The sequence below is a fragment of the Micromys minutus genome, assembly GCF_963924665.1.
Source record: "Micromys minutus genome assembly, chromosome: 16".
NCBI lineage: Eukaryota > Metazoa > Chordata > Mammalia > Rodentia > Muridae > Micromys > Micromys minutus.
This window is the reverse complement of record NC_137985.1, coordinates 25,478,177-25,502,323: the sequence shown is the minus strand read 5'-3', so window position 1 is coordinate 25,502,323 and position 24,147 is coordinate 25,478,177. Positions and strand designations below refer to the sequence as shown.

At 42.9% G+C, this 24,147-nt stretch overlaps 1 protein-coding gene across 1 annotated transcript in view; it reads right to left on the bottom strand.

Annotated features, from left to right (window-relative positions):
- Positions 1-1,724: 1,724 nt before the first annotated feature.
- The window catches only part of SNX19 (sorting nexin 19), a 38,095-nt gene continuing 15,672 nt past the window's right edge, over positions 1,725-24,147 (bottom strand). The window contains exons 9-11 of the mRNA XM_080930124.1: positions 5,010-5,194; positions 4,140-4,227; positions 1,725-3,185 (exon numbers count right to left, since the gene is read on the bottom strand). Coding sequence (XP_080786250.1) covers positions 3,053-3,185; positions 4,140-4,227; positions 5,010-5,194 — 406 coding nt within the window. The 3' untranslated portion in view covers positions 1,725-3,052. The remainder of the gene's footprint in view (positions 3,186-4,139; positions 4,228-5,009; positions 5,195-24,147) is intronic.

Sequence of the window (24,147 nt, the reverse complement as noted above, 5' to 3'; positions counted from 1 at the left end):
CTGCCTGCCTTGTGGGATTGAGCAACTGCTAGATCTTTGGACTTCCATTCACAGTTGCTGATGACCACTGTTGGGGAGTTAGACTATAGACTGTAAGCCATCAACAAATTCTCTTACTATATAGAGACTACCCATAAGTTCTGTACTCTAGAGAACCTGTACTAATACAGATACATCTAAAAAAAAGTCTTGAATTCGGAGATCCACAGAAATACTTTCAGTCCCCTTTTCATTGCATTCATAATAGCCAAGAAATGAGAGTAGCCTAAATGTCCGCCACTGGATAAATAAATGAAGAAAACGGGGCATATCCATGACAGAACATTGTTGAGTCTAAGAAAGAACTTTTTACATGCTGAAGTACAGATGAACCAGAGGTCATTATGTCAAATGAAATAAGCCTGTTACAGGGCACACACTATACAACTCCAGCCATTGTAGTGAATAGAAGCACATATACAGAATGTGGAATGGTGATTGTCAAATCCACCACCACCCTCCAGGGGACAGGGGAGCTTGCTGTTCACTGAGTATAAAGTTATCCACGATAGATATCTTCTAAAAATGTGGTGTACAAGAATGTTTATAGAAAACACTTCATGGCACCTTTATAACAAAAGATTATGTTGTGTGTTAGAAACTTGCATTAAACATTAAATTTTCATATTTCCTATGCTTTAGATTTAGGAGAGCGTTTTCCTTCTAGGTTCTACGAAACCTAATTCAGAAGTTTGGGAATAAAAATTGTGGGCTACTGTATATTTATATAAAATTATATAATTCCATACAGCTTTCTTGAGCTTCAATAAATAACAGCAAGGATGGCATTTAGAAATTGCCAGAAAGAGCTCGGTATCCACCCATCCCTTATCTGTTTACAAATGTGCAATCAAAACAGAATGGGTGTTGGTCATACTTCAGGTATTAATATTCTGAATTAAATGAGTAAAATGAGTCCTAAAGAGGACAAACAAATAGGAAAGAAATGAAGTGGACCAGTGTGAGCTCAGTTCTTGTTCACTTCCAGTTGGAAGCACCATTCCAAGACCTGCGGCTTTCTCCCATATGCTGGTGAACTTGTTGCCTGTCCCTGCTACCAAACTTAGCAGGTCTTCAAAGCCAGATGGGTTTTGTTATATATCCTTTGTTATGTTTATTATTTCCCTCTAGAGGATAGCTCATCTTTTGAGGGCTGGTGGAGTAAAAGTGGGTCCTCTTATATATATAAGGAAGTTCTCTGGGCTGCAGACATGAAGAGATCCCTTAGACTTCACTGCTAGGAACTCATGGTGTGCTGGATTATTAATAATAGTGCACATGTGTGCACCAAACTGGTAGCAGGTGGCTATGGCCATGTGAAGGGGTGGGTGTTGGGAGAGAAGTGTTTCAGAAATCAGGGTTGCTCATTCCACCGATGTAGAATAAAGTAGCCTTTACCCCAGGAACCACAGGATCAGCTCTAAGGTGTCCTCTGAAACCATAATCCTAGTAGGCACTCAGAGGACATGTTCTGTTACCTTTGCCTCTAAGGGCCTAGGGAAGGGGATACTTCAAGACCTTAGGAGCCATCAAGCCAAGCTTCAAGACCAGAAGAGGCCAGGAAACTCTCCCATTCACTGTTTTCTTTTTTTAAGCCAGACTAGCATGGCAAGCCTCCCAGTCACATCAGAGTGTAATGTACAGTTACAAGCCTCTCAGCACTGGAGAATAACAGTTTCACAACCATTTTTCTATGAACAACTTTAATTGTGAGCTCATCACATACTTCAGAGTCTTTGAAAACTGTGATGCTTGCTGGCTCTCGATGCCTTCCTCATTCTCACCAGGCTTTCTCCATGACCCCCACCCATGTGGATCCCGTAGTTTAGCATAGCAAGGCAAGAGCGACATAGACCTACTGAGCTGAGGGTTGGCTATGGTCTCCCCTGGGTACTCCAGGGACCCCAGCTACTCATATGCATTTACTGGGCAGCAGCACTTCCTTTGTGACTTTCCCCCCAACTCCCTTTTTTAAAACAGCTACTCTCAGTTGCTCCATCTTTCCAGTGGACACAGAGTGTTCTGCTTTTATTGCTGGACTCCTGAAGACTAATTCAATCTTTAAGGAACAGAAAGTAAAATCTGTTTCCTGCAAGTTTGCTATATTATTCTTGCCAGAGTCTTGTGGAAGGATCCCCACATATCCCCTGACTTCTATTCTTTGTACACCCTCAGCCATGGAACAAGTACTTTCCCTTCTTTTTGGAAATACTGAGGCAAAATATGTAACTTGCCATGAAATTCTGTTGATAGAGGGAAAGTTACAAATCCAAAACGCCTTTGCTCTTGGGTAGGGGCTGGGAAGAAAGTTAAGAAAATCTGCTGTGTAAGCCCTCGCAGGAAAGGGTGTGAAGGGTGGGGTAGATTTACCAGAAGCTTGACAGCATGCTTTGAAGCCTTCTGGACAGGAAAAGTATAGCCACCCAAGGAAGCAGCACTCCTGACATCCTTTAGAAATCCACTGTGTCAGAAAATAGCCTAAGAGCAAGTCCCCAAAGACATACTTTCCTTCCCTCTTCTTCTGGAATTGTTGGGAAACTAGGCAGGGTGAGGGAGTGATCCTGAATGAATGCTTAGTTTCCAGGTAGGAAAAGAGAGCTCAGGAGACTGTTTCTCCTCCCAGTAAATTTGGCTTTAGTTTTTCTTCTGTATTACCCACCACTTGTACATTTGTGGATTAGGTACATGCATGCGCAGGGCTATGCTGCTGGCAAACCATGATGGTGAGAAGGCAAAGGAAAAGCCTCTTCTTTACAACTTCTGTTCCCAAGGAAACAAGACCTTCTCCCTACAGCCATCCACATGCCAAAAAACCATGGAGACAGGTACACATGCAAATAGGCTATGTAGCTCTGACATGCTTACTAAGGGAGACCTGGTAGGGAAACTGAGCCCCTGAGATGGAGGTGAGCTAAGCTAGCCCAGCTCCAGAGTGCACAGGCATCTTAGCTGTCTCTGGAGGGTAAACGGCTCTCCTTTTCAAGCCTTTGGAGATGGTATGAATAACTCCTGGCTAAGTGGAGACAGCTGTCTTCTTGAGGCTGCCTGGGGAATCTGAGGCAGAGGTGGTTGGGGTACAGTCTTCCACAGAGGCACTGAGGTCCAGGAACTCCAGGATGATGTCTCCAAGGCAGTAAATCAAATGTCTGAAATGAATGCACAGAACAACCAATTGAGAAGAAAGCCTGCCTTATAGCGATACTGTACAGCTCTCATCTAGGAGGCCTTGACCTCACCAGAAGCCACAGAGTCTATAAGGCAGCTGCCACAAATGCACTACCAAAAGCCACAGGTCACCACGTCTAGGACAAAAATTAAGACCAGACTACATGAGATGCCATTGTCTAGTTATGCCAGCATGCTAGTACTACTCTGGAGAACTGAAGAACTGCTGTGATGTCAGATTGCAGTTGATGCCTGCTTGTGAGGATGCATCCCTGTGGATTTACTCTTCATGAACTCAACCCTCAAGGACTGAGAGCTGAGAGATTAGACACTCTGGTGTAGGCTTGGAAGGGTAGCAGCAAGGGCACTTGATACTTCCCCAAAGCCTCCCAGTTCTCTTTTCTGAAAATTTCTAGGTTCTAGTCCCTTTATATGATTCTGCCCTTACTATCCCCTTAAACAATAACAATTTCTGATCTCAATACTAACCACAGCTTTTCGGTGAAGCTGGGAACCTGTGCTGAAAGTCATCCCGTAACCTGAACTGCAAGGCCAGGGTAGGTCCCTGCCACAGGGACTCGCAGATGTTGGGAAAACCATTGCTCACACTTCTTCAGCACAGTGCTTAAGTGCTAATGTAATTGCTTTAAAACAATGGCATTTTAGGCATTTAGATACAAGGTGGTTAGGAGGGTATTTTCAGTAGCTCATGCTGGGTTTGCATGAGGTTTTCCAAGAAGTAGTGGCTGTTCATACAGTTGCTTACCATCATGAAGCCACTCCAAAGCTGGCAACCTGGCTTCCACTGAGTGCATGCAGAATCTGGAGGTCAGCACGTCAAGTGCAGTCCTGTTCTGATCATGGGCTCTGTGCTAACCACCCACGACTGTAGACAGCTTTACCTGTGCTTGTTAGGTATGCACGTGCCAGCCTACCTATTGATGAGGGGCTGCTGGAATGATTCCAAGACGAGACTCCAGCTCAGCCGACACTTGTTCACCCCCAGGATTTCTACTAAAAAATCTAAAGGAAGAAATAAAAAAACAAATAAGACATCTGTGTTTCCACTTCAGCCTTAGAATCAAAGAAGAGCATCTTCTAAACCTTTGCCATCTCACAGGTTGGCTACTCCTGGCATAGCCCTAAGCTATACAGCCAAATGAAACCCCATAGAACAGAGGAAGGTCATGAAAAAATATACTTTTTGAGTGTATAACTAAGAATGAGTCCCAAAAGGGCTTTACAATCTGCCACAAAGGAGCAGTGGTGTTTTTGATGTCACTGTTTAAGTTGGAAAACATTAACTCAAGCTGATTGTCCAGGGCTGAGTTCATTACTCTTCCCTTTATATCAGCCACAGGCAACAAACTGCTTTCCCTGACTTGAAAAACAACTCAAGAGAAGAACAACACTCCTCAGGCTGTGTCTTTACAGTTCATCAAGTGTGAGCTCTGCAGGAGACTCACGTTCTCTGGTCCCCAAATACCACGTTAGCATAAAACTCAACATATTTGTGCGGTAGGAAGGTGCTGATGACTGCCACTGCAGTAACAGCTTCTTTTTAAAAAAAAAAAAAAAACTCACATGTCTGCAGTGTCTGTGACCAAAGTGCCCTTCCACTCCTTGCTATCACTTGAGTGAGAGATAGAAGAATCACAGCCAAGACCACCTTTCCATAAGTTGGAGAAATGGCTCATTTGGACTTTGACTGCCCTTCTGGAGATGGGAAAGGATGTCAGGCAGTGGTGGCAGAACCGGCTGGTAGGAAGACTATACCATGATCACCATTTCACTGGTCCCATTACCTGGAAGGAGACCCATCAGGCTCTGCAAAGCCTGCTTCTCAGTAGCTGCTTTCTGTGCCTGAGTCCTTCCAGGCCGTGGAAACTTGGGCAGCACTCCACCAGGCCAGATAGATTCCTGAAGAAGGTGGAGGTATTGTGCCCAGCGCTGGGGACATGTTAGATTAGCCACCTGTACTTCTAGCCACCTGTGGTAGAAGAGAGGACAGCTCAGAAAACCCAGTATTCTCAAGGAAATGGGCTTCATGTCAACCTTTTTTCTCAGATTCATATTTTAAAATCTCAACAGTGAAGGACAGTATTTGTGCACACGGCCTCTGAGGTAATTAGGGCATGGACCATAGCCCTTGTGAATGTGAATATAGTGCCCTTTCTAAAAAGATCCAAACCTCCAGACACTGCACCCTTTACCATGTAAGGACATTGGCAGGAGATAGAGTCTGTGAATCAAAATATATAACTGAATCTGTCAGTGCTTGGGTCCTCACCCAGCCTCAAGGGTGAGAAGTGGATTTCTGCTACTTACAAGTTTATAGTTTTCACTGTATTTTCTTACAGTCATCCTGAAAGACTCTCAGTACCAGCATGAGCCTTCATAATGGAACCCAAGCCAGCTCAACACAGGGATCACATCATTTCAAGATAAGCAACTATGATAACAATATACTAGGCACTGCAGAGAAGATGCTAAAGGACCCCATGTTGGAGCAGGGCTGCTCCCAACTTTATCTCTCCTCTAGTGAAAACCACTGTGGCCTCAGTAATCTGCTGTAGACACTGCCTAAAGTTAAGGCTTTGGAGATTTTCACACACCCTCTGACTTTTTCTTCTAGCCATTTTAGTATGGTCAGGGGACCTGCAAAGTCTTCAGGACGTTCTACACCCACACACTGCTTCCAGCCTTTCTTCTCTGTATCTGAACACTGGTGCAGGAAATCCCCCTCAAGAGGCCCAGCTAGAAGAGCTCTGCTCCCGATGCCTCCTTTGGCACTTGATGCTGTGGCAAAGATTTGTAGCTAATATTTCACTCTGGAATATGAATTCCTTTATTATGTGTTTATAGCTTTGCTTTTTAACCAGACTATCAGTACCATGTCTTAGACTACTTGAAAAATCTCCCAGAGTACCTCGTGGCTCAAGGTACAATTATTGATTAACATCTATTTTCATGGTTATGAAGAGTTCCCCTTTGTTTTAATTTCAAACATGAATCAGTAACTCTGAGGAGCAGATAAGCCAATTCTGAAGCTCAGCCAAAAATGTAGAAGGTGTGTCAACATTATTCCTTTTGTTTCTGTATTTCTTTCATAGTGACACATAGTCATTGTGGAGGCCCCTTGACTATGTATCTCCTGGGGGACTGGCATAGCTCTGCTGGTCATGGACGGATCACCAGCCACTTCTACTTATGTCCAGAGGGTTGTTTGAACCCATACTACGTGGCAGCTCATGCCATTGCTCTTATAGCCAAGAGAAGAGGGGCTGACAGGACAAACTTTATTTAACCTCCATTCTGTCAGACTGTCTGCATTCCACTCAAGCTGGGCATTCCAGTCCTGGGGGCTGCAATCCCCCAAGCCCAGGGCTCACAACCTATTCTAAGAATAGGAAATCCAAAGGTAACAGCAGGGCAAGAACGGCAAGCCTCGATAGAGATCAAGAGCGGCACAAAGCCGCTCCTGCCCAGAATAGCCAACAGGATCGAGTCTGTTATTATTAGGGCTGCAGCTCCTTTCCACGGGGCGCTTTTCATTCAGCTCTCCTAAGCCGCCTGACAAGAGGGATCTAGTGGCAAGAAGAATTCCTGTTCCTGTTTATAGAAGAGCAGTACCCGAGGGAGGTGGCTGCAGTGACCTGATGAGGTTCTCTGCAGGGCCAGAGTGGTTCAGGACTCCCTCTTCACTGAAAACCACAGACATGTTTACACTTTTCACTACGGTGAACCACATGCACTAGCTCTCATCAAAGACTGGAGGGAAGGGGCAAAGTCTTGCTAACTTCCAGGAGACTGGAGAATCTTAGAGCAGCTTTGTGTTGACATAGGCATGAAATAAGGCAGTTTGCTTCTATTTCTGTCTTCTGGGGCTAGTAATACAAGAATTCAAACTTCCAAGCAACCTCTGCATCCATGTAACCTTTTCTCACACAAGAGAGCAACTAGGTACCTCAAGTCTGTCTCATGTCTCAGAGGACAGGGCTTGGGTACATTTGAGTCTATATTAATTTATCCAGTGAGGATAGGACCTAAATTTCATTATGGCAAGAATGTCCCCTTTGCTTTCTTCCACGGGAATTTAGCATCTTCATGCACAGATGTGGGGTGCAAACAGCTTTGGTTATGTCACAAAGCATAAACATTATATATATATGTCTAACTACCATTCTTCAAATCCTAGGAATGTAGGGAAAAAGAATCAAAGTCCACACAGGTAAAATTCAGCTCGTGGTTATGCGTCTGAGTTGGTTAAGTTAAATATGGGGAGGCAGGGCCGAGCAGAACTGTCTGCGAGGACTGGAGCCTCCACGCTAGTGAAGCACAGTCACTGGAAGGCAGGGCAAAGTTGGAGCACAGAGCTGATAGCTGAAGGCCCCAAAGTCAACCTTAGGAATGCCTGAAGCAAGCCTGTGGCAAACTGGCAGAAAGAGAAGAATTCAGGTCTGCAAAGGGAGATCTCACAGGATCCACTCACAGGATCACATGTGATTTAAATACTTGTTCTTCCCAGAATTCTTCTCTTCCCAGGTTTTTCCTGTAATCCTGCTTTTCCAAGCTCTGTCTCACTTCTTGGTCCTAGCCAACAAATCTTGTCCTCTGAGCCAAAGGGTAGTGTGGTACCTCATCATGACCAATGGATACAACAGTCCAGCAGAGAGAAACAGGAAGTGCAAACTAACAAGATTGCCACCATAACTACTCCTGCCTTAAGGTCATGTTCCCCATGCACTACTGCTGCTTCAGTGTCTAGACTGTCATTTAATCCAGTCTCTAAGACGTGTTTCATTCAGTATTCCATAAGATGTATCTCCAAGTCTGTAGATTCAGATATTTGGTAAAACCTGCCTTTCTTGGTGTCTAGATAGAAGCAAACACCAGGAGATTCATGAAGTCAAAGAGGGATGAGATTCTCTATCCCAAGGTTCCTTTGTTCTGTATTTTTTCTCTAAAGTTTTATACACCCATTCATTTAAAAACTTATTTAGACATTGTTTATTTTATGTGTATGGGTATTTTACATGCACGTATGTCTGTGCACCATGTGTGTACAGGGCCTGTGCAGGTCAGAAGAGGGGATTGAAGCCCCTAGGGCTGTAGTTATAGACCACTGCCAGCCACCATGTGGTGCTGGGAATTTAACCCATGTCCTTTTTAAGAGCTGCCAATGCTCTTAACCCCTGAACCATCTCTCCAGCTCCACACTTTCATTTCTTTATCAAACTTTAACTTCTGAATCCTACTGGGCTCAGTCAGAAATTGAGCTACCTACCATGGGGAAGAAAAACATGGAGGAGTATTCAAGAGCACATGACCTTGTGACCCTTCCTTATTTGTTCATTCCATCTCTCTAGTCCATATGTTATCCCATCTTTTAAAATTTATTTCTTTAAAACATTTTATTATACATTATGTTTACATATGTGTCTGTGTCTATGTAAATGCATGTTGGTGTACAGGGAGGTAAGAAGACTTTAGCTCCACTGGAGCTAGAAGTACAGGAGGTTGTTAGAGTTACAGGATGTTGTGAGCCACCTACCCTGGTCCTCTGTAAGAGCATTACACTGTCTTAACTGTTGAGCCACCTTTCCAGCCCTGTCTTATTCTAGTCTGACCAGCAGAATGGACAGGTCAAAAAGACATCTGTATCGCTACAGCTCCCTTAAAGGGATGGGACTGTTGTACAGTAGTAGTGTTTCTAGCCTCATATAACCCAGACTGGCCCTGAACCTGTCATCTTTCTACCTTTACCCTTAGATACTGGGATGATGAGCATGTTCCACCATTACCAGCTCACTTACCCTTTGCCTAACCTAAATCTAAAGTTTCAAGGTGGCTATAAACACACACATCTCTTCACGGGTTATCAGAAGTCACTTCTGCTGCATCATTTATTAACACAAACACCATTGTTTGTGTAACACAAGACGCATGAAGTAAACACACTGAAATAAACGGTAGAGAATAGCCTCCCACAGCACCAACTTTATTTACCATCACTATTCCAGGTCTGATATTTGATTTAGAGAGGTCTTTTTCTGTCATGCCACCTTTATCACTTCAACCACAACTGTCACTCATAAGCTTAGGCTGTCAAGCCACCTCTGAATGGAAGCCTTATTGGGAGACTCCAAAATAGTAAATATGACAACAATTCAAAACAAAACAAAGCAATAACAACAAAAAAGAACAAATAGGTTGTTCTGGGACATCTGGAACATTGGAAGGCCTCTGCTATGCCAGGTATGAAATGAAAGATGTGAAAATTAGGACTTGCAGTTATAGAGGAATGCAGGTTACTCCACATTTAGGAGAACCTGGTCTAAAATAGAAAAATGGAGCAGGGCCTAAAATGGAGACAGTTTAATACCAAGGCTTAGGATGGCACTTCAAGGTGAATAGAAGGTCACTTCCTATCCAAACAGCAGAATCAAGTTGTGTGTGTGTGTGTGTGTGTGTGTGTGAGAGAGAGAGAGAGAGAGAGAGAGAGAGAGAGAGAGAGAGAGAGAGAGAGAGAGGGAAGGAGGGGGAAGAAGATATTGTTGGAGCCTGTGTCAAATGGAGGTAGTTAAGTTGCTTCTCTTTTCTTGTCTAAGAGAGCTTTAGGCTCAGTGAGAAAGGTTCTGGATTGATAAGGTTTGAACACATGAGAAATTACTGTGAAGTCATGAAATAGAAAATATGTGTAATCATAATATTCTAACAAAATTCCTACTGTATTGTAAATGACAGAAAATAACAGATCCCTTAACTATTTACTGGTCCAAAGAAAAAGAGCAGAAAAGGGGACAGGTTAAAGCTGACCTTTAATGGCCTGTTCTTCTATTTATGGACATTTCCTACCATTTGAAATAGACCTGCAGTAGATTAAAACTGGTCACTCACCTTATATAGCAAGGTTTTCAATCATAATACTTTCTGATCGCTTGACTGCTAATTCTTCACTCTGAGGGGCTACTCTACATATTAGGAAGTACTGAGTTGACCCTCTAACTTAACTAGATAGTAACCAGACAACCAAAAGTATCTCCAGACATTGCTACTTGTCCCCTAAGAATAAAATGGCTCTGGCTGAGAATCACCACCTTAGACTTAGGGTCTTTTATATCCAATATATCAGGCTACTTTCATGGTGGCTTTAAAAGCTAGGCAGTTTAGCACAATATGTTTCAAATTGTGATTGGATAGCATTAGAGAATAGGTGTTATTGCTTATATCAACATTTTAAGAAATTTAGTAGGAATTGAATAGAATATGTATAAGTGCATTATATATAATATATAATAGAAGTACATTATATATTCATATATATGTATATGTATATGTGTATCTATATATATAGGTATATATATAGATATAAGGATACTTTTGTTTCTCATCCATGTATGTGCCTAAGTATGTATATATTAAATATTCATGTATATCTGTTTGTGTGTCTGTATACATGTGCATTCAGTTCCAATATAAAATTTGTTTTTACTGTAGACAGAAGCTTTCAGAAAAGTTTTAATGCAATAATAGAGTATAATTCCGAGATACCCCAAGCCATTTCTAATTTCCTAGAAACATCAGCCACTGCAGGGTACTTGCAAAGTACATACATACTTAGCGCACAAGCACTGGCTCACTGCTCAGTAGCACCAATCTATAGAGTGGGAGAGGAAGCAGGCCCTGGGGGGGAAGGGGCACAGTGTAGACTCAGGGCCTTTCCGTTAAGTAAGTTGCTTTGGTGGATTTCACACTTGATAAAGCAGCATCTTTCCCTCTGCTTCCTCTCTCAGCCCGTCTTCCTGCCATGGCCCCTTCTTGTGTTTATTTGAAAGCCCTGAATCAGTCCACAGCTTAACTCTTTTCAGTCTGATAACCCAGCCAGACCCAAGTTCCTCAGCTGTGTCTGAGAAAGTTCAACATTGCTGCCCTCTGACTGTGGATTTAGGTCACAGTCCTTTCCTGTCCTCTATTGGAGAAGAATGAGGAGGAAATGAACTCTGAGGGTGAGAAACCTAGCGTCTTTCTCCTTGTGCCTATTGTAAAGTCTAAAATGGTTTGCTGAGTATGTACAAGCCTCTGTGACGTTCGCTTTTGTGTTTAGATTCGTGCTTCATGCTTCCACATCTCTAAGACTTGCCCACCAAAACAAGACCTTAACACTACAACTTAAGAATCCGGTTTCTCAGTTTTATATCTAGGGCCAACAGGCAACGATTTTAGAAATGTTTTTAATAATTTTTTGAGAATCATAAGAAATATATATTTTAAAACTTATTTTATGTGTATAGGTTATTATCTCCATGTATGTTTATGTACCACAAGTGTGGCTGTACCTACAGGGGCCAGAAGAGGGTGTCATATCCCTTGGAACTGGCACTACCATTATGTGGGTGCTGGGAATCAAACCCAGGACTTCTAGAAGAGCAGCAAATACTCTTAACCTTGGAGCTATCTCTCTATCCCCAACAATCATTTTTCTTTCATTAGAAATCTATAAACTAGAGCTGCTAAGTTGCTGTGCAGTAATAATTTGAGGATCCAAGCTGAGGACAATGAGATCTCAGCAACTGTACCCGTGTCCATGCTGAGAACAAAGAGAAGCCTTTACAATAGGAGGTTTAGAGGAACAAACAACTTAAGAATTGAAGGACACTCACTCCTATTCAAACTCCTTTCGAAGCAGAACCCTCTCTATAAGTGCAAGGCACAAACACAGGTTGTCTTGTCTTTTGAATCTAGAAATAGGCTTTTATTTTACCTCTGCCATCTATTAGCAATATGACCATAAGGAAGCTCAATTAAAAGAATAATTTTAGAATATTAGAAGTGCCTTTAAAATATTGCCTCTGTGAATTTTAGTTGCTTGATTTGGTACTAGCCTCTGGGTTAACAAGTATCAGGGTAAATCTATCTCTAAAGATGGTACGTTACAGTTTTATTCCTCTCTTACATTTCTTCTATCAGCTATACATACTTTTAACTTCAAAGCTTGACATCTATCAGCCACCTAATGATGCCTTGTGTGATGAAGAAAAAGAGGACTCCATCCTCTGGATTTGTTTTGCTTCATGATTCCTTTCTTAACTAGAGGGCCCAGAACCAAACATGCCTGAGAAGTAACCTGCTTAGCAGTGTGTAGGGAACAGAACCTTCTTTGATCTCAATGACGCTTTCTGTCAGAAATTCATGACTTTTGGGCACACAGACACACAGAGACACACACACAGACACAGACACGCACACAGACAGACAGACACACACACAAACAGACAGACACAGACAGACTGACAGGCAGGCACACACAAAGCACTGATATTGAATTCAACCTCCACATATGTACATTTAAAACACTCATAGCCTTTAGTTAAACCGGCAATACTCACTTTGTCATTCCTCTAGGGTTGAGTAGCTTGAAAAGTTAGTTATGAAAAAAAAAAAAAAACAGAGCAAGGGAATGGCAGGAACTTGAAATTGCTTCCTGGGACAGCATTAATCCCCCTCCCCCCATATCTCTCTATCTCTCTCTCTCTCTCTCTCTCTCTCTCTCTCTCTCTCTCTCTCTCTCTGTCTCTCTCTCTCTCTCTCTCTGTGTGTGTGTGTGTGCGCGTGCAGTACATCCATCTTTTCTATAGACATAGCATAACAAACAACCAGCTGTTGAAATTCAGACACATGTAATCATCACGATTTCCTTTCATAATCCTGTCAAAGCTACCATAACCAGGCAGGACATGTTCCATACAGAGTCTATCCCACTGTCTTGGACTCACTGTTTTCTTTCCTGAGTGTTCAGATAACATCTATTTCATAATGTGCTTCAGAAACTTCCAGAGATCGATGTTAGGACCCATAACCTTTATTCTTTTTTTTTTTTTTAAAGGCAAGACATTAGTCCATTTGTAATCCATCTCTGAATGATCACAAATGATATTTTTTGATGGATCTCTGGTGGCAAATATAAATTCATCTAATTTCATGGACTCGATTTCTATGTGTTAGGTACATGGATACATAAAGTCAGTTGTGATGGTACATGGAGGGAGGGATTGCTGAGAAGGCTCAGTGGGGGATCATGAGTTCCACATTAGCTGAGCTGAATCTCCAGCCTGCAAGCATAGCTCTAGGGAAGATGCTTATACATCACAGGTGTGGCCTGGGTTCAAGTCTTAGTACAAAAACAAAGCACATGAAGTACTTTAAATTCTCTACTATTAATATTTCCCTTTTTACTGTGGACTTCAATTCTACCTTCATCATGTTTGTTCATTCTTATTAGGCAGTTTTTTTTTTTTTTTTCCCAAAGAAACCAAAATAGAAATGATTCAACCCAGAATACACAGCATTTGTTTGTTGTGAGTGAATGAATGCTTTCGTAGGCAAGCAGTCCAGCACCTATTCCAATCAGCATGACTTCAACATCGATTACTGGCTCTTTAAAAAGTCATTCTTTCCTAACTTGAACCTAGCCTTATCTCCTGTGTGGTAGTGTGCTGGCCACTGCTCACATCAGCTCCATTACTACTTGAGCTGCATTATTCAGTCTATATCTATTTCTCAGTGTTCATCTACAATCTGATCAATATCAACCTTGATCTCACTGGATGCTACTCTTCTGTTTTCCCTCATTAGACTTGTGTGCACAGTTTGTTTCCACCGGACCTCTGACTGGTACAGCGTTTTATAAGTGCAACAATTAGACTTACACGTGGAGGACAGGAGTCTGACTTACTCACTAGAACATTTAGCCTAGCAGTGACAAACACACAGTACTCTGTCTAATATCTACCTCAGTTCTGTTCTAGAACTTTCATGAATATTTCTGGTGCTGATATTTCAATTCCATTGGTTATATAAAACAGTATGGCTTGAATTCTGTTTTGTTTTTCTGTGAATCCTAGTATCGCTTATTGTGATAGTTTGCATATGCTTGATCCAGGGAGTGGCATGATTAGAAGGTGTGGCCTTGTTGGAGGAAGTTGTCACTCTGGGTGTAGGCTTGGAGACCCTCCTCCTAGCTGCCTGAGGATAGTCAGTATGTTCCTGGCTTCCTTCAGATGAAGATTTAGAGCTCTCAGCTCCTCCTGCTCCATGCCTGCCTGGATGCTGCCCTTCTCCTGCCTTGATGATACTGGACTGAACCTCTGAACCTTAAGCCTGCCCCAATTAAATGCTGTTCTTTATAAAACTTGCATTGGTCATGGTGTCTGTTCACAGCAGTAGAACCCTAAGACACTTATTTACACTGATTTTCCATGTGAAGCAATGCTTTTCCAGGTTTTACTTCATGGTCTTTAACTTCTCTCTTGTCCTTGAATGATGGTCTCCAGCAAACTTTTTTTCTATACTTTCTGGTGTCTGTGAATCCATCATGAGTTACTGCAGACTATGACACTGAGCATAAACCTGGTGTGGTGACACATACTTGTCATCCCAGCACTCAAGACCTGGAGGCAACAGGATCAGACAGACCTTCAAGGGTATCCTCAGCTATGTACTGAATCTGAGGTCAGTTTGGAATACATGAAGCCCTATCTCAGACAAGCAAATGATCCACAAAACAAACAAACAAACACCCACACTAAAGACAGATATACAAGTAAATACATTCTCTATAAAGAATCTAGTAACTGTTAGAGGCAGAGTAGATGCTTCTTTATGTGTATCTGTTTGTACTCTAGGCAAGGCTATTGATTTGGGCAGTGGTGGCCTCTCAATCATCATCTGGATACACTGTTCAGAAAATCTGTTACTCTACCAGTTACAGTTCTCAACCCATAAGGCAGAATCTCTATAGAACTCAATCTCAATTTCTTCTTGTCCTTGACCCCAATCCAGCATTACAACTTACTACCTCAACATCTCTCGAACCTATCACCTGTAGCATCCTGCTGGAGTGGTCCAAGCTGAGTTTCTCAACTTTCACCTCTTTCAGTTTAACTCTTTCCTAATTTGTCTCCTTGCTGCAACTTTGCCTCTCCCCATTGTCTACAGCACTGTTGAGGTGATTTTTTTTTCAAACTGGCAACATGATCATGTCATCATGAGGTGTGTGTGTAGGTTGCATCCCATCCAGTGGTGGACAGCTGCTATGTTCTTAATGATGCTCTGCGTGAGTCAGGGATATTCAACTTCCTATTGTGGGAGCTTGGGCTCTTTTTACTGTATTGTTAAGTGCTACACTTGAAAAAGAGTAGTTGAGCAGTAGCAGTTCTGTGTTGTAGTGGGGAAATCTCTGGCTTTAGAGCTTGGCCACAGTTCGAAATAAACCCTGGACAAAGCATATACCCAATATTTAAAGAAGAAAACAAGTTATAAGCTTTTAATTATTCATCCTTATGGTGAAGGACAGGGTTAGATTTAAAAACCTGTGGACAAATGGAATATGGCGGTGTAAACCTGCAATCCCACCACTTTGAGACTGAGGCAAGAGGATCCCCAGTTAGGCCAACCTAGGCTTCAAAGTGAGACTGTCTCAAAACAAGCAAAAAAGCAAGCAATGGGCATTGTGGCATTCACTTGCAATCCCAGGATTTGGGAGGATTAGATAAAAGGATCAAGAGTTTGAAGCTAGCATGGGCTACATGGTGAGCCCTTGGTATGAAAAACAGAATAAGAAGCAAGCAAACAAAACCCCCAAACAACAGAACACTAACCAACCAACCAGCCCATACAAAACAAAAACTCCAACAGACTGTATACAACATAAAAACGTTTTGTATGTATGTATTTGCATGAATGTTTGGCCATGCACCTTAGATTTACTTTCCTAGTAATAAACTTTTTAGAAGCTACCAATCAATCAAAATGTGTTCCAATATACCAGTTGTATGGTGGATATTGTCAGAAATGTGTTGATAATAAATTAGCTGATCTAGAATGAAGAATTCATTATGAAAAATTCATGCAATGGGCAAGTCACATGTACTTATGCATCCTGTTGGAAGGGACAAGGGGTGAAAGGCAAGGGTTAGTGGCCCAGCCATGGCTTCTTTCTACACACTATAAATCCCGGGGAAGGCAGACAGCTGCCAGCGGCGTATGCTTCCTTCTGTTGGTTTTCTTGGCAAATAAGCCCCGAGGACAGAAAGGACTGAAAGTCAAACACAGAGAGATATCTACGATGACTAAGTCACCCATGTGTTTTAGGAAGTGTTTCTGATGGATGGAGCAACACCAAGCGGCTTCCAACCCAGTTTGTGAAATTAGAAAGAAGAAAAGAATGTAGCCGGGTGGGGTGGGGACAGAGACAAACATCAAAAGCTGGCTCCTTTTCTAACAAACACAGCACAGAAAGAAGACACTTGTAGATTCTGGCAGAAATAAGATCGAGTCTAAAAGGTAGTCTGAAGATATTTGTTCCAGAGCTGGACACTGTGACACTTTAAGATTTTAATTTGAAGATGAGTTACATAAATCTGCCTGAGGACAGTCAAGCCTTTCCCCGAGGCCGTTTGTTAACCACAGTATAACCTCAAGCACCTCTGACTGGGTTTTAAAACAGGAGAATTCCAATGCCATCTTCACAAAGTTACCAAGATGTAATGAGAAAAATGGAAACAAAAGGTTTTTGAAGATGCTGTGTTAGTGCATGTGACAGAGAAAGTGACCCCACCAGTACCTTTTAAAGAACCCTATCAGATCCAGAGAATAGGACAGCAGAAGACAGTGAGCTTTGCACTTTATGCCTCAGTTTCCCTCAGCAGGCTCAGGGAAACAAAGACAGAAACTGTAAGCCACAGGTACAGAGTAACTAACCAGATTAGAGAGATGCCTGTTAAGTTAGGGCTTAGGTGAAAATTATGTCAGAATCTCCCCAAAGTTTATCCTCTGTGTACAAAACAAGGACACTTTCATTACAGACACTAGAGGACCCACAATGTCTCATCCCCATCTTTGGCCCCATGTGAACTACAAGTCTGGCTCATTCAGTTTCCAGGTAGTAATCCTGAGCCTGCCTTTCTCAGTGGAGGGCAAAGGCAGGGAGGTGACTGAGGCAGAAGGGTAATTAAAAGGGCCACCCATTCATATGAAGATTGAGTCAGCCAAGGGGAAAGGGCAGTGAGGGGTGGGAAGTCCTTAGCACAGGAACACCAGGAAGAAAGGCCAGACACAAAGGAAGGAAGAGGTCAAAAGTTAGTGGTTGTCCTGACAACCAGGGCCCCTACTGTTTCTGGTAACTTTAACTCATAGGGGTGCTCCTCTCTTGGATGAGGGTGTAGTCATCACTGCTGGAAAAGAAGAAAGGAGGCAGAGGAAAAAGAGCTAGGTAATTATGAATTCTTCATCAGGAGAGGCTTTACTTTCAAATGTCACCAGTATTAGAAGTACCAGAGTGTGCTCAGCCAAGATTTGGAAGAGAATTACCTGGGATGTTATTTAAATAAGCAGACACAGGACTTCAAGACAGGCTGTGAAAATGGCTACAGAAGGCTGGAAAAGATCTTGAGACAGTGGGTCAACAAGAGAAACAGATGTCCAAGGGAAAGAAACAGGAAGCAGGAGAGAAAGGAAAGTGAGGAGGATGGGGAACCACCTGGTGTGGGAGTTATCTAATGGCACTGGCTTCTGCTTTCCTGTCTTTAGGATGATTTTCAAAAGCTTCTCAAGTTGAAGGCTATCCTAAGACCAAGGAGATCTAAGGATACAAGAACAGCATTATAGCAGCTCCTGGGTTTGCATGGTGGCACTCTGAGCAAATCTGCTACAGTTAGAACGCACAGGGAAAGAGTGCATACAACTAGAAAGGAAAAGCACAGGGAGGAGAGGAAGGGCTGTTGGGGGCTAATCTTGATGCTGCACTACACAGCAAGTCTCTGGCACAGGAAGCCCTACCTCTCCCTGAGAACCACAATCCCCTGCTGCTGGCATGCCCTTGGAATGAGACTAAAGCACCTGCTCCTTCACTGCTCCACTGTCAAACTTTCCTCCATAACAGGGCACTTGATGGCAACTCTAAGGACAGAGTGAGGATCAGAATGATAGAGCACGTGTCTAGCATGTGGGAACCCCGGGCTTAATCCCTAGCAACTGAGGGATGGAGGGATCAAAAGTGAGCATTAACATTGATTGCTTCTCTAACCAGGCTAACAGCAGTGAGCCACAGGCGCTCAAGGCCTGGCTCAAAGAAACAGGAATTACCCATGACTGTATCGGTTCCTAAGACTCCTGGTACCAGGGCCCTGATGGTCTCTACTTTTCAAAGATATACCATCATGCATATCTAAGGTTTTGGGGTCCAAAGGGCCTAAATATAGGCCATCTCAAAGAGCCTGACAAAAATTCTCCCAATTCAAATGTCTGACAAACTCATTATTACCGCAGACCTCTAGTTCATTCTGTTCTGAATGCATCATTTCCAGCACTAACCTCTTAAGGGATGGAAGCCACTCAAAAGGCCATCTCTGAAAAAACTGACTAGAGAACAGTGTGATGGGGACCCACTAGATCAGAGAGGACAGGAGATGTGAAAGATGAAAGACACTCAGCCTGTTTATGTTACCGGCACCATGGAGTGGCTTATGAATTATGGAGCAACGCTTAGGCATTATCACTGGGGTGAAATAAATCTTACAGAAGGTGAATGGTACTTTTTAACCTGCAGCGCCACCTGCTGCTTACAGGGAGAACTTTGGTGCTCATTTTCCAAGCCACAGACATGTACCATTCAGAGAACTAGATTAAAATCATTCAAAATTAATGAGTTATTTTCTATTTAAAAGTAAAAGCAATGCATTCCACTTACACATACTGCACCATTTGAAATACTAATTAGCTTAAACAATACCTGTCTTATAAGGTCCAGCTCCAAACATAACCTTCTTCTTCCTAAAATTTATTCCACATTAGCTTTCTTCTAAATAACCTCCATTCAGTAAGACTTGCTCCCTCAGTCACACAGAGTGAGGCAGGTCTGTCTGATTTCAATGGCCATATTCTTTCTATGTGGAGAAGGGGTAGGGAGTGGACATAGTCAGCTTCCAAAGAACATAACATCAGTGGGTCCTCACAGTGGGGCCAAGATGCTCAAGGACACTGTGCTATCTTGCAAAGTAAAATGGTACTGTTGTGTAGATGCCTAAAAGGAAAGCCTGTGAGTAGGTACAACCATAGTTCTGGGTACTGGAGATGCCCACTTTATCAACTGGGACATTCTATGGGAAAAGCCTAGGGGGATTTTGTTTTCTTTGCATGCCTCTTGTCCCCTGGCACTGCTGCGGATGCTTGGAGTTCTCAGTAGTGAGGAGACATACGGAGACAAATGGAATTGCATGTGATACTGAACATCTGCTCAGATCACATAATTTCAGCCAGTGTCTTCTGTGTGTCAGAGGAGGCATTCAGGACACAGCTCTGAATCAGCAGAGTCTTTGCCCTCAAGAATCTTACACAGCCTAATAACGCTGCTGCCAAAACCCCAGACTCTCACGTTCCTATTTGTAGTTGCAGGTAGGCTACAAGTACCAATAATGTGGATTAAGAAATGACAGTCTCTTTGGGTTTCAATGTCCCAATATTCTGGTTTTCTCACTTCATTTTATAATGACTAGTGCTGTACTTCCACTGAAATATAAGAACATTATAAAATATACAAAAGGACAAACACACAATTCATAAGCAGCAGATACTCAGTTACCACACATCTATTACAATGTTATATTACATTGTAATATTATTTATCACCACATTAAGTGGAGATTCTCATTTAATAGAATAGGGCATGGTGCCTTTATCATAATATGAATTTAAAGCAAGTGACACCCAAAAAGCAAGGCAATTTATGTGGTAGACAGAACTGCTAGGGTCCTTCCTGGCCCAGCCACAGAGGGGCTTCTCTTTGGCATGCCTAGTGGGCATGGCATGGCATGGCACATTCCCCCCAACCAAGGAGACACAATACAATTTGAAGGAAACCATCACTGCACAGAACTCCTAATTTCAGCACTTTTAAAATCAGCCCAAGTCAGTGATACTTGTGGGCTAGAAATAACCTAATACAAGAAACTGAAGACTTACTTGAATCATAGGATCTGGTGCTTTAGCAAAAGCACAGGCTCTTTCAAGAGAAGCTGTCACAGGAAGAAGTCAGGTGTGAGACAAAGCATGGCACTGGAGCTCAAGGGAAAGGAATGAGGTCTTAAAGAGACACAGAACTTGCCTCCTGGTGACTCTGAATTGTTTTGATATTCTTTCTCTAGTTGTGGACAGGGCGTAGAGAGGAAACACTGGGAAAGACTAACCTCTGGCCCAGGAGTGCTTAAGACAGTCAGAACCTACTGATGGAAACGGATGTATGCAGTACCATCAGAGGCATCTGACCCAGAGACCATTCTGGAGAAAACTAAACACTAGACAGGACTAAGACCCCGAAGCTTAGTGAGGCATATTTTAGTAGGTGGTGTTTTGTGAGGAAGCTTGTACAGAAGGGAGGCAGATGGTATGAGTGGACAGAACTGTTGAGGCAGTGAAGCAGGATGCCTATCTGGTAGAACTGCACATCAGCACATGCAGTGTATGTAATAAATATCTGGTCCTTTCCTATTGTGACTGCTTGTGACCTTTGGGTGATAGGCCTTGAGTTTCCCTCAATAAGTAACCAACATCCCAAAGGCCCCTCAGGCTGTTATACTCACACCAAGAGAGTCAGCTGGAGCAAAGTTCTTCCTAGAGAACACCTATGACTCCAGAGTGACTTAAGAGAAGAACAGCACCAGTGTTCATGTCAGCCACTGGCTATTGCCCTTGGGAGACACACATGGGTATCTCACTGGGCAGCCCACACTCTCCAGTGGTTCTACCTCTGCAACCACTTTCTTGAGAGATAGCTTGTTGAACAATACCTTTCTTAAAAGGACTCCATTACCTAGCATAGGTCCTAGAAATTGCCATTTAATATTTAAGTGTCTCCTCGGTTTACTGCTTGTTGGATTTCTTCAGCCTTCATGTTCTTTTTTTCTCTCACTATACTTAGTGACTCTATGTAATTTTTACTCTACTCCCAGGTCACCGAAACTTTGTTTTCTACCATGTCAGGAAATTTCATCTCCATATGTCCCCAACCCACAAACACACACTCATTTTCTCTCTCACTCACACTTTAAGAAATGTAGACAAAGATGCCAGGAATGTGTCTGCTGCCCTTTTGACATAGGGTCTGATGCCATCTTTGGGGCCGTGGGGAGGGCAGAGCCATGGACATGGCATTCACGTACTCTGAGGCTGGCCTGGCTCCTATTTTTATCATGGCATGGCTCTGGGCATCTAGGCAGGGAGCTGGTCCAGCTTCTTCTCATTCCTTTACTCTCTACATCAGGGCTCCAAAATAATTTTACCCCTTACCTTGGCTGGGTCTTCCTGCCCCAAGCCTTCTACCATCAATGGGGCACAGTACATCTCACCTTCCCTCCAACCCAGACTAGTTCTGAGTACTTTTCCAGTTTCCTAAATCCAATGCTGATGCATACAGGGAACTGTAAAATTTCTTCTGTTTTCAGACACAAGATGTTTGCACGAGCTGGATTCATTCGTTCCCTGGCTTAGACTGCTAGCCTCACTCCCCTTTCCTCCCAAATAAGGAGTTCTCCTTGTTACATAATTGGATGTTCCCAACACGGAAGCTGACTTGAGGTCAGCCACGCATGCGTGCAACACTTGCCTTTGACTTAACGATGCCTTTTTTGGGCATCTAACTTCTCTTGAGCTTCCCTCCCCCACTCTCTCCACACCATCAACAATCAAGGGAGATTTATAAGCCTGGCACTGACCAGAACTCCTCCAATGTTGGCTTAGAAGGAGGGGTCATGAGGTTGAATTTACTCTGTCTCCCCCTGCCCCGCCTTTGCAGCTAGAGAGAGTGTGCTTACAATCTGGCAGGAGTCCCTGGAGTCCAAGGCAGTTCTGTATATAGGTCTTTTAAGGGAGCAGGGCGGGAAGGAAGCTGGAAGCAGCAGAAGTGAACATGTCTGCATGGTGGTGGGAAGTGAGGACATTTTAAGGGGCATAGCACCTACATCTAGGTGGCTATCTCCTCCTGACACCAAGACTGCACAGTGCTCAGGAAAAGTAAAGCAGCAACAGCAGCCATCTGTGGCCAGTAACGGCCATCGTGTTTCTTAAGCACATAAAGGGCAGGAGCCCGAGTGCCTTGCAAAAGGATATGGCTCCAGTACTTAAGGTTTCAGACAGAAATGTGGGTGACAGTTATAGGGATACTGAGACCTTATATGACATTCCTTGTAGTGGGGTCAGGGTAAGTGTGTTGGGTGTGTGTATCTTGCAGCTCCTGGAGAGATCAAATTCCCAGCTTCTTTGCTTACCACACAAACACCTTTTTAAAAATAATGACTACAGTATGCTCATGGGACAGTCATGGAAGCTAACATCAGAGGTCAGGGGAGCTCTCCTTGCTCCTTGTAGGAAAGGACATGCAGTTTGGAGTCTATAGACTGTGATCATCTCCTCATAGGCAATGTTTGCTACTCAGAGCAGTGATAGTCAGGTTGGCTCTTATCCCTTGAAGCCATGGAGCAAAGGTCTGATCCTGAAAGTTAAGAGAATCAGTAGAAATGAAAAGTGGAGAGTGTGGTCTTGCTTCTACATGTGTTCTTTATGAACTTTATGGTTTGATTTAGGAACCCCAATTCCTTATAAACTATAGATTCCTCATGTTAGAAGTGGGGACCATAATACTCCTTTCAAAGAGTTCTTTAAAGGATTAAACTATAAAATATGCTCAAAGTGTTACATTTAATGTCTGCATGAATTAATCTCTCAATAGACACTTGCTGCATAGTGTCATATAGGCCAATACAATTATCCATTGAAATACTAACTTCTAAAGTGAGCCCTGTTTTCTTCAGGTGATTACATGTGTGGGGGATAATGGAAGACTGAGGGCCATGAGAGTCAAATCCATGAAGCCTTTGGATAGAGGGGAATGGTTCATACTTCACAGACCATGACTTCCCCCTCTTCTTCCTCCTATTCAAAAAGCACTCAGACCATTTTAAAGCTAGAATGTACTCTGAGAAACAAATAAAAAAAAACACTATAAAAGTGGGGAAAATCATTTGTAAGGAAAGAGAGATCTTGAACAGGGAAGGAGGTGGTCCTCATTTCAGTTCAGCCTATGAGTGCCAACCTCCACAGTTCTAAACCTTGCTCTAACAGACAGTAAAATGGCCAAGAAGAAAGTGGGTGGATGTAAAGGAGACCTTCTTGGCAGAAGCTACCCAAAGAACACCGACAACAACAAAGCCTGGAACACAGGCACAAACAAGCAGTACTGAGAAGAGTTACAGATTTTTCTAAGGAAGCCACAAGACTTTTTTGTTCTGGCCATTTACAGTCATCAGACACATGGCAATGTTCCTGCTTTTCCAAATAGTGTCTCCACCTCATAAAACAAAACAGAAGCAAACAACAAAATCCTGGAGAACAAAAAGTGAAAAACTGAGGACTCAGGGCACTTGGAGATGCATCCTCTCTGGTTCCATTACAGCTAGAGTCACTTATGGGATTCACTACTGTGCATTATCAGAAAGCTGTCTGCCTGGGTAGCTGGGCTAAAAGAAGTGTCCAGGTTGAGGGACAGAAAGACAAGGTAGCTTGACTCCCACACTCTTTCATCAGGAACAGGTTCAGAAGCCCTCCCTACCCTAGAAATCTAGAAAACATGACTGAACTGAGTACAGTATATGTTTGTATGTCTTGGACCAGGTCACAGGTACTGTGCTTCTGAGTTAAGTCTGGAACTTTCCTGGTTGCTGTTTTAACAAAAGAACCCACTGGCATAAATCAGCTTCAAAGGCCTCATGGAGCCTCTGTTGTTCGGAAACTAATCTGTGTGGCCAGTCAGGCACAAAAGGGATGACTGTAGGTGGCAACTGTAGACTCCTGTGAGGTGGAGATCTTAAATATATAGAGTGGAACTAATTTGGA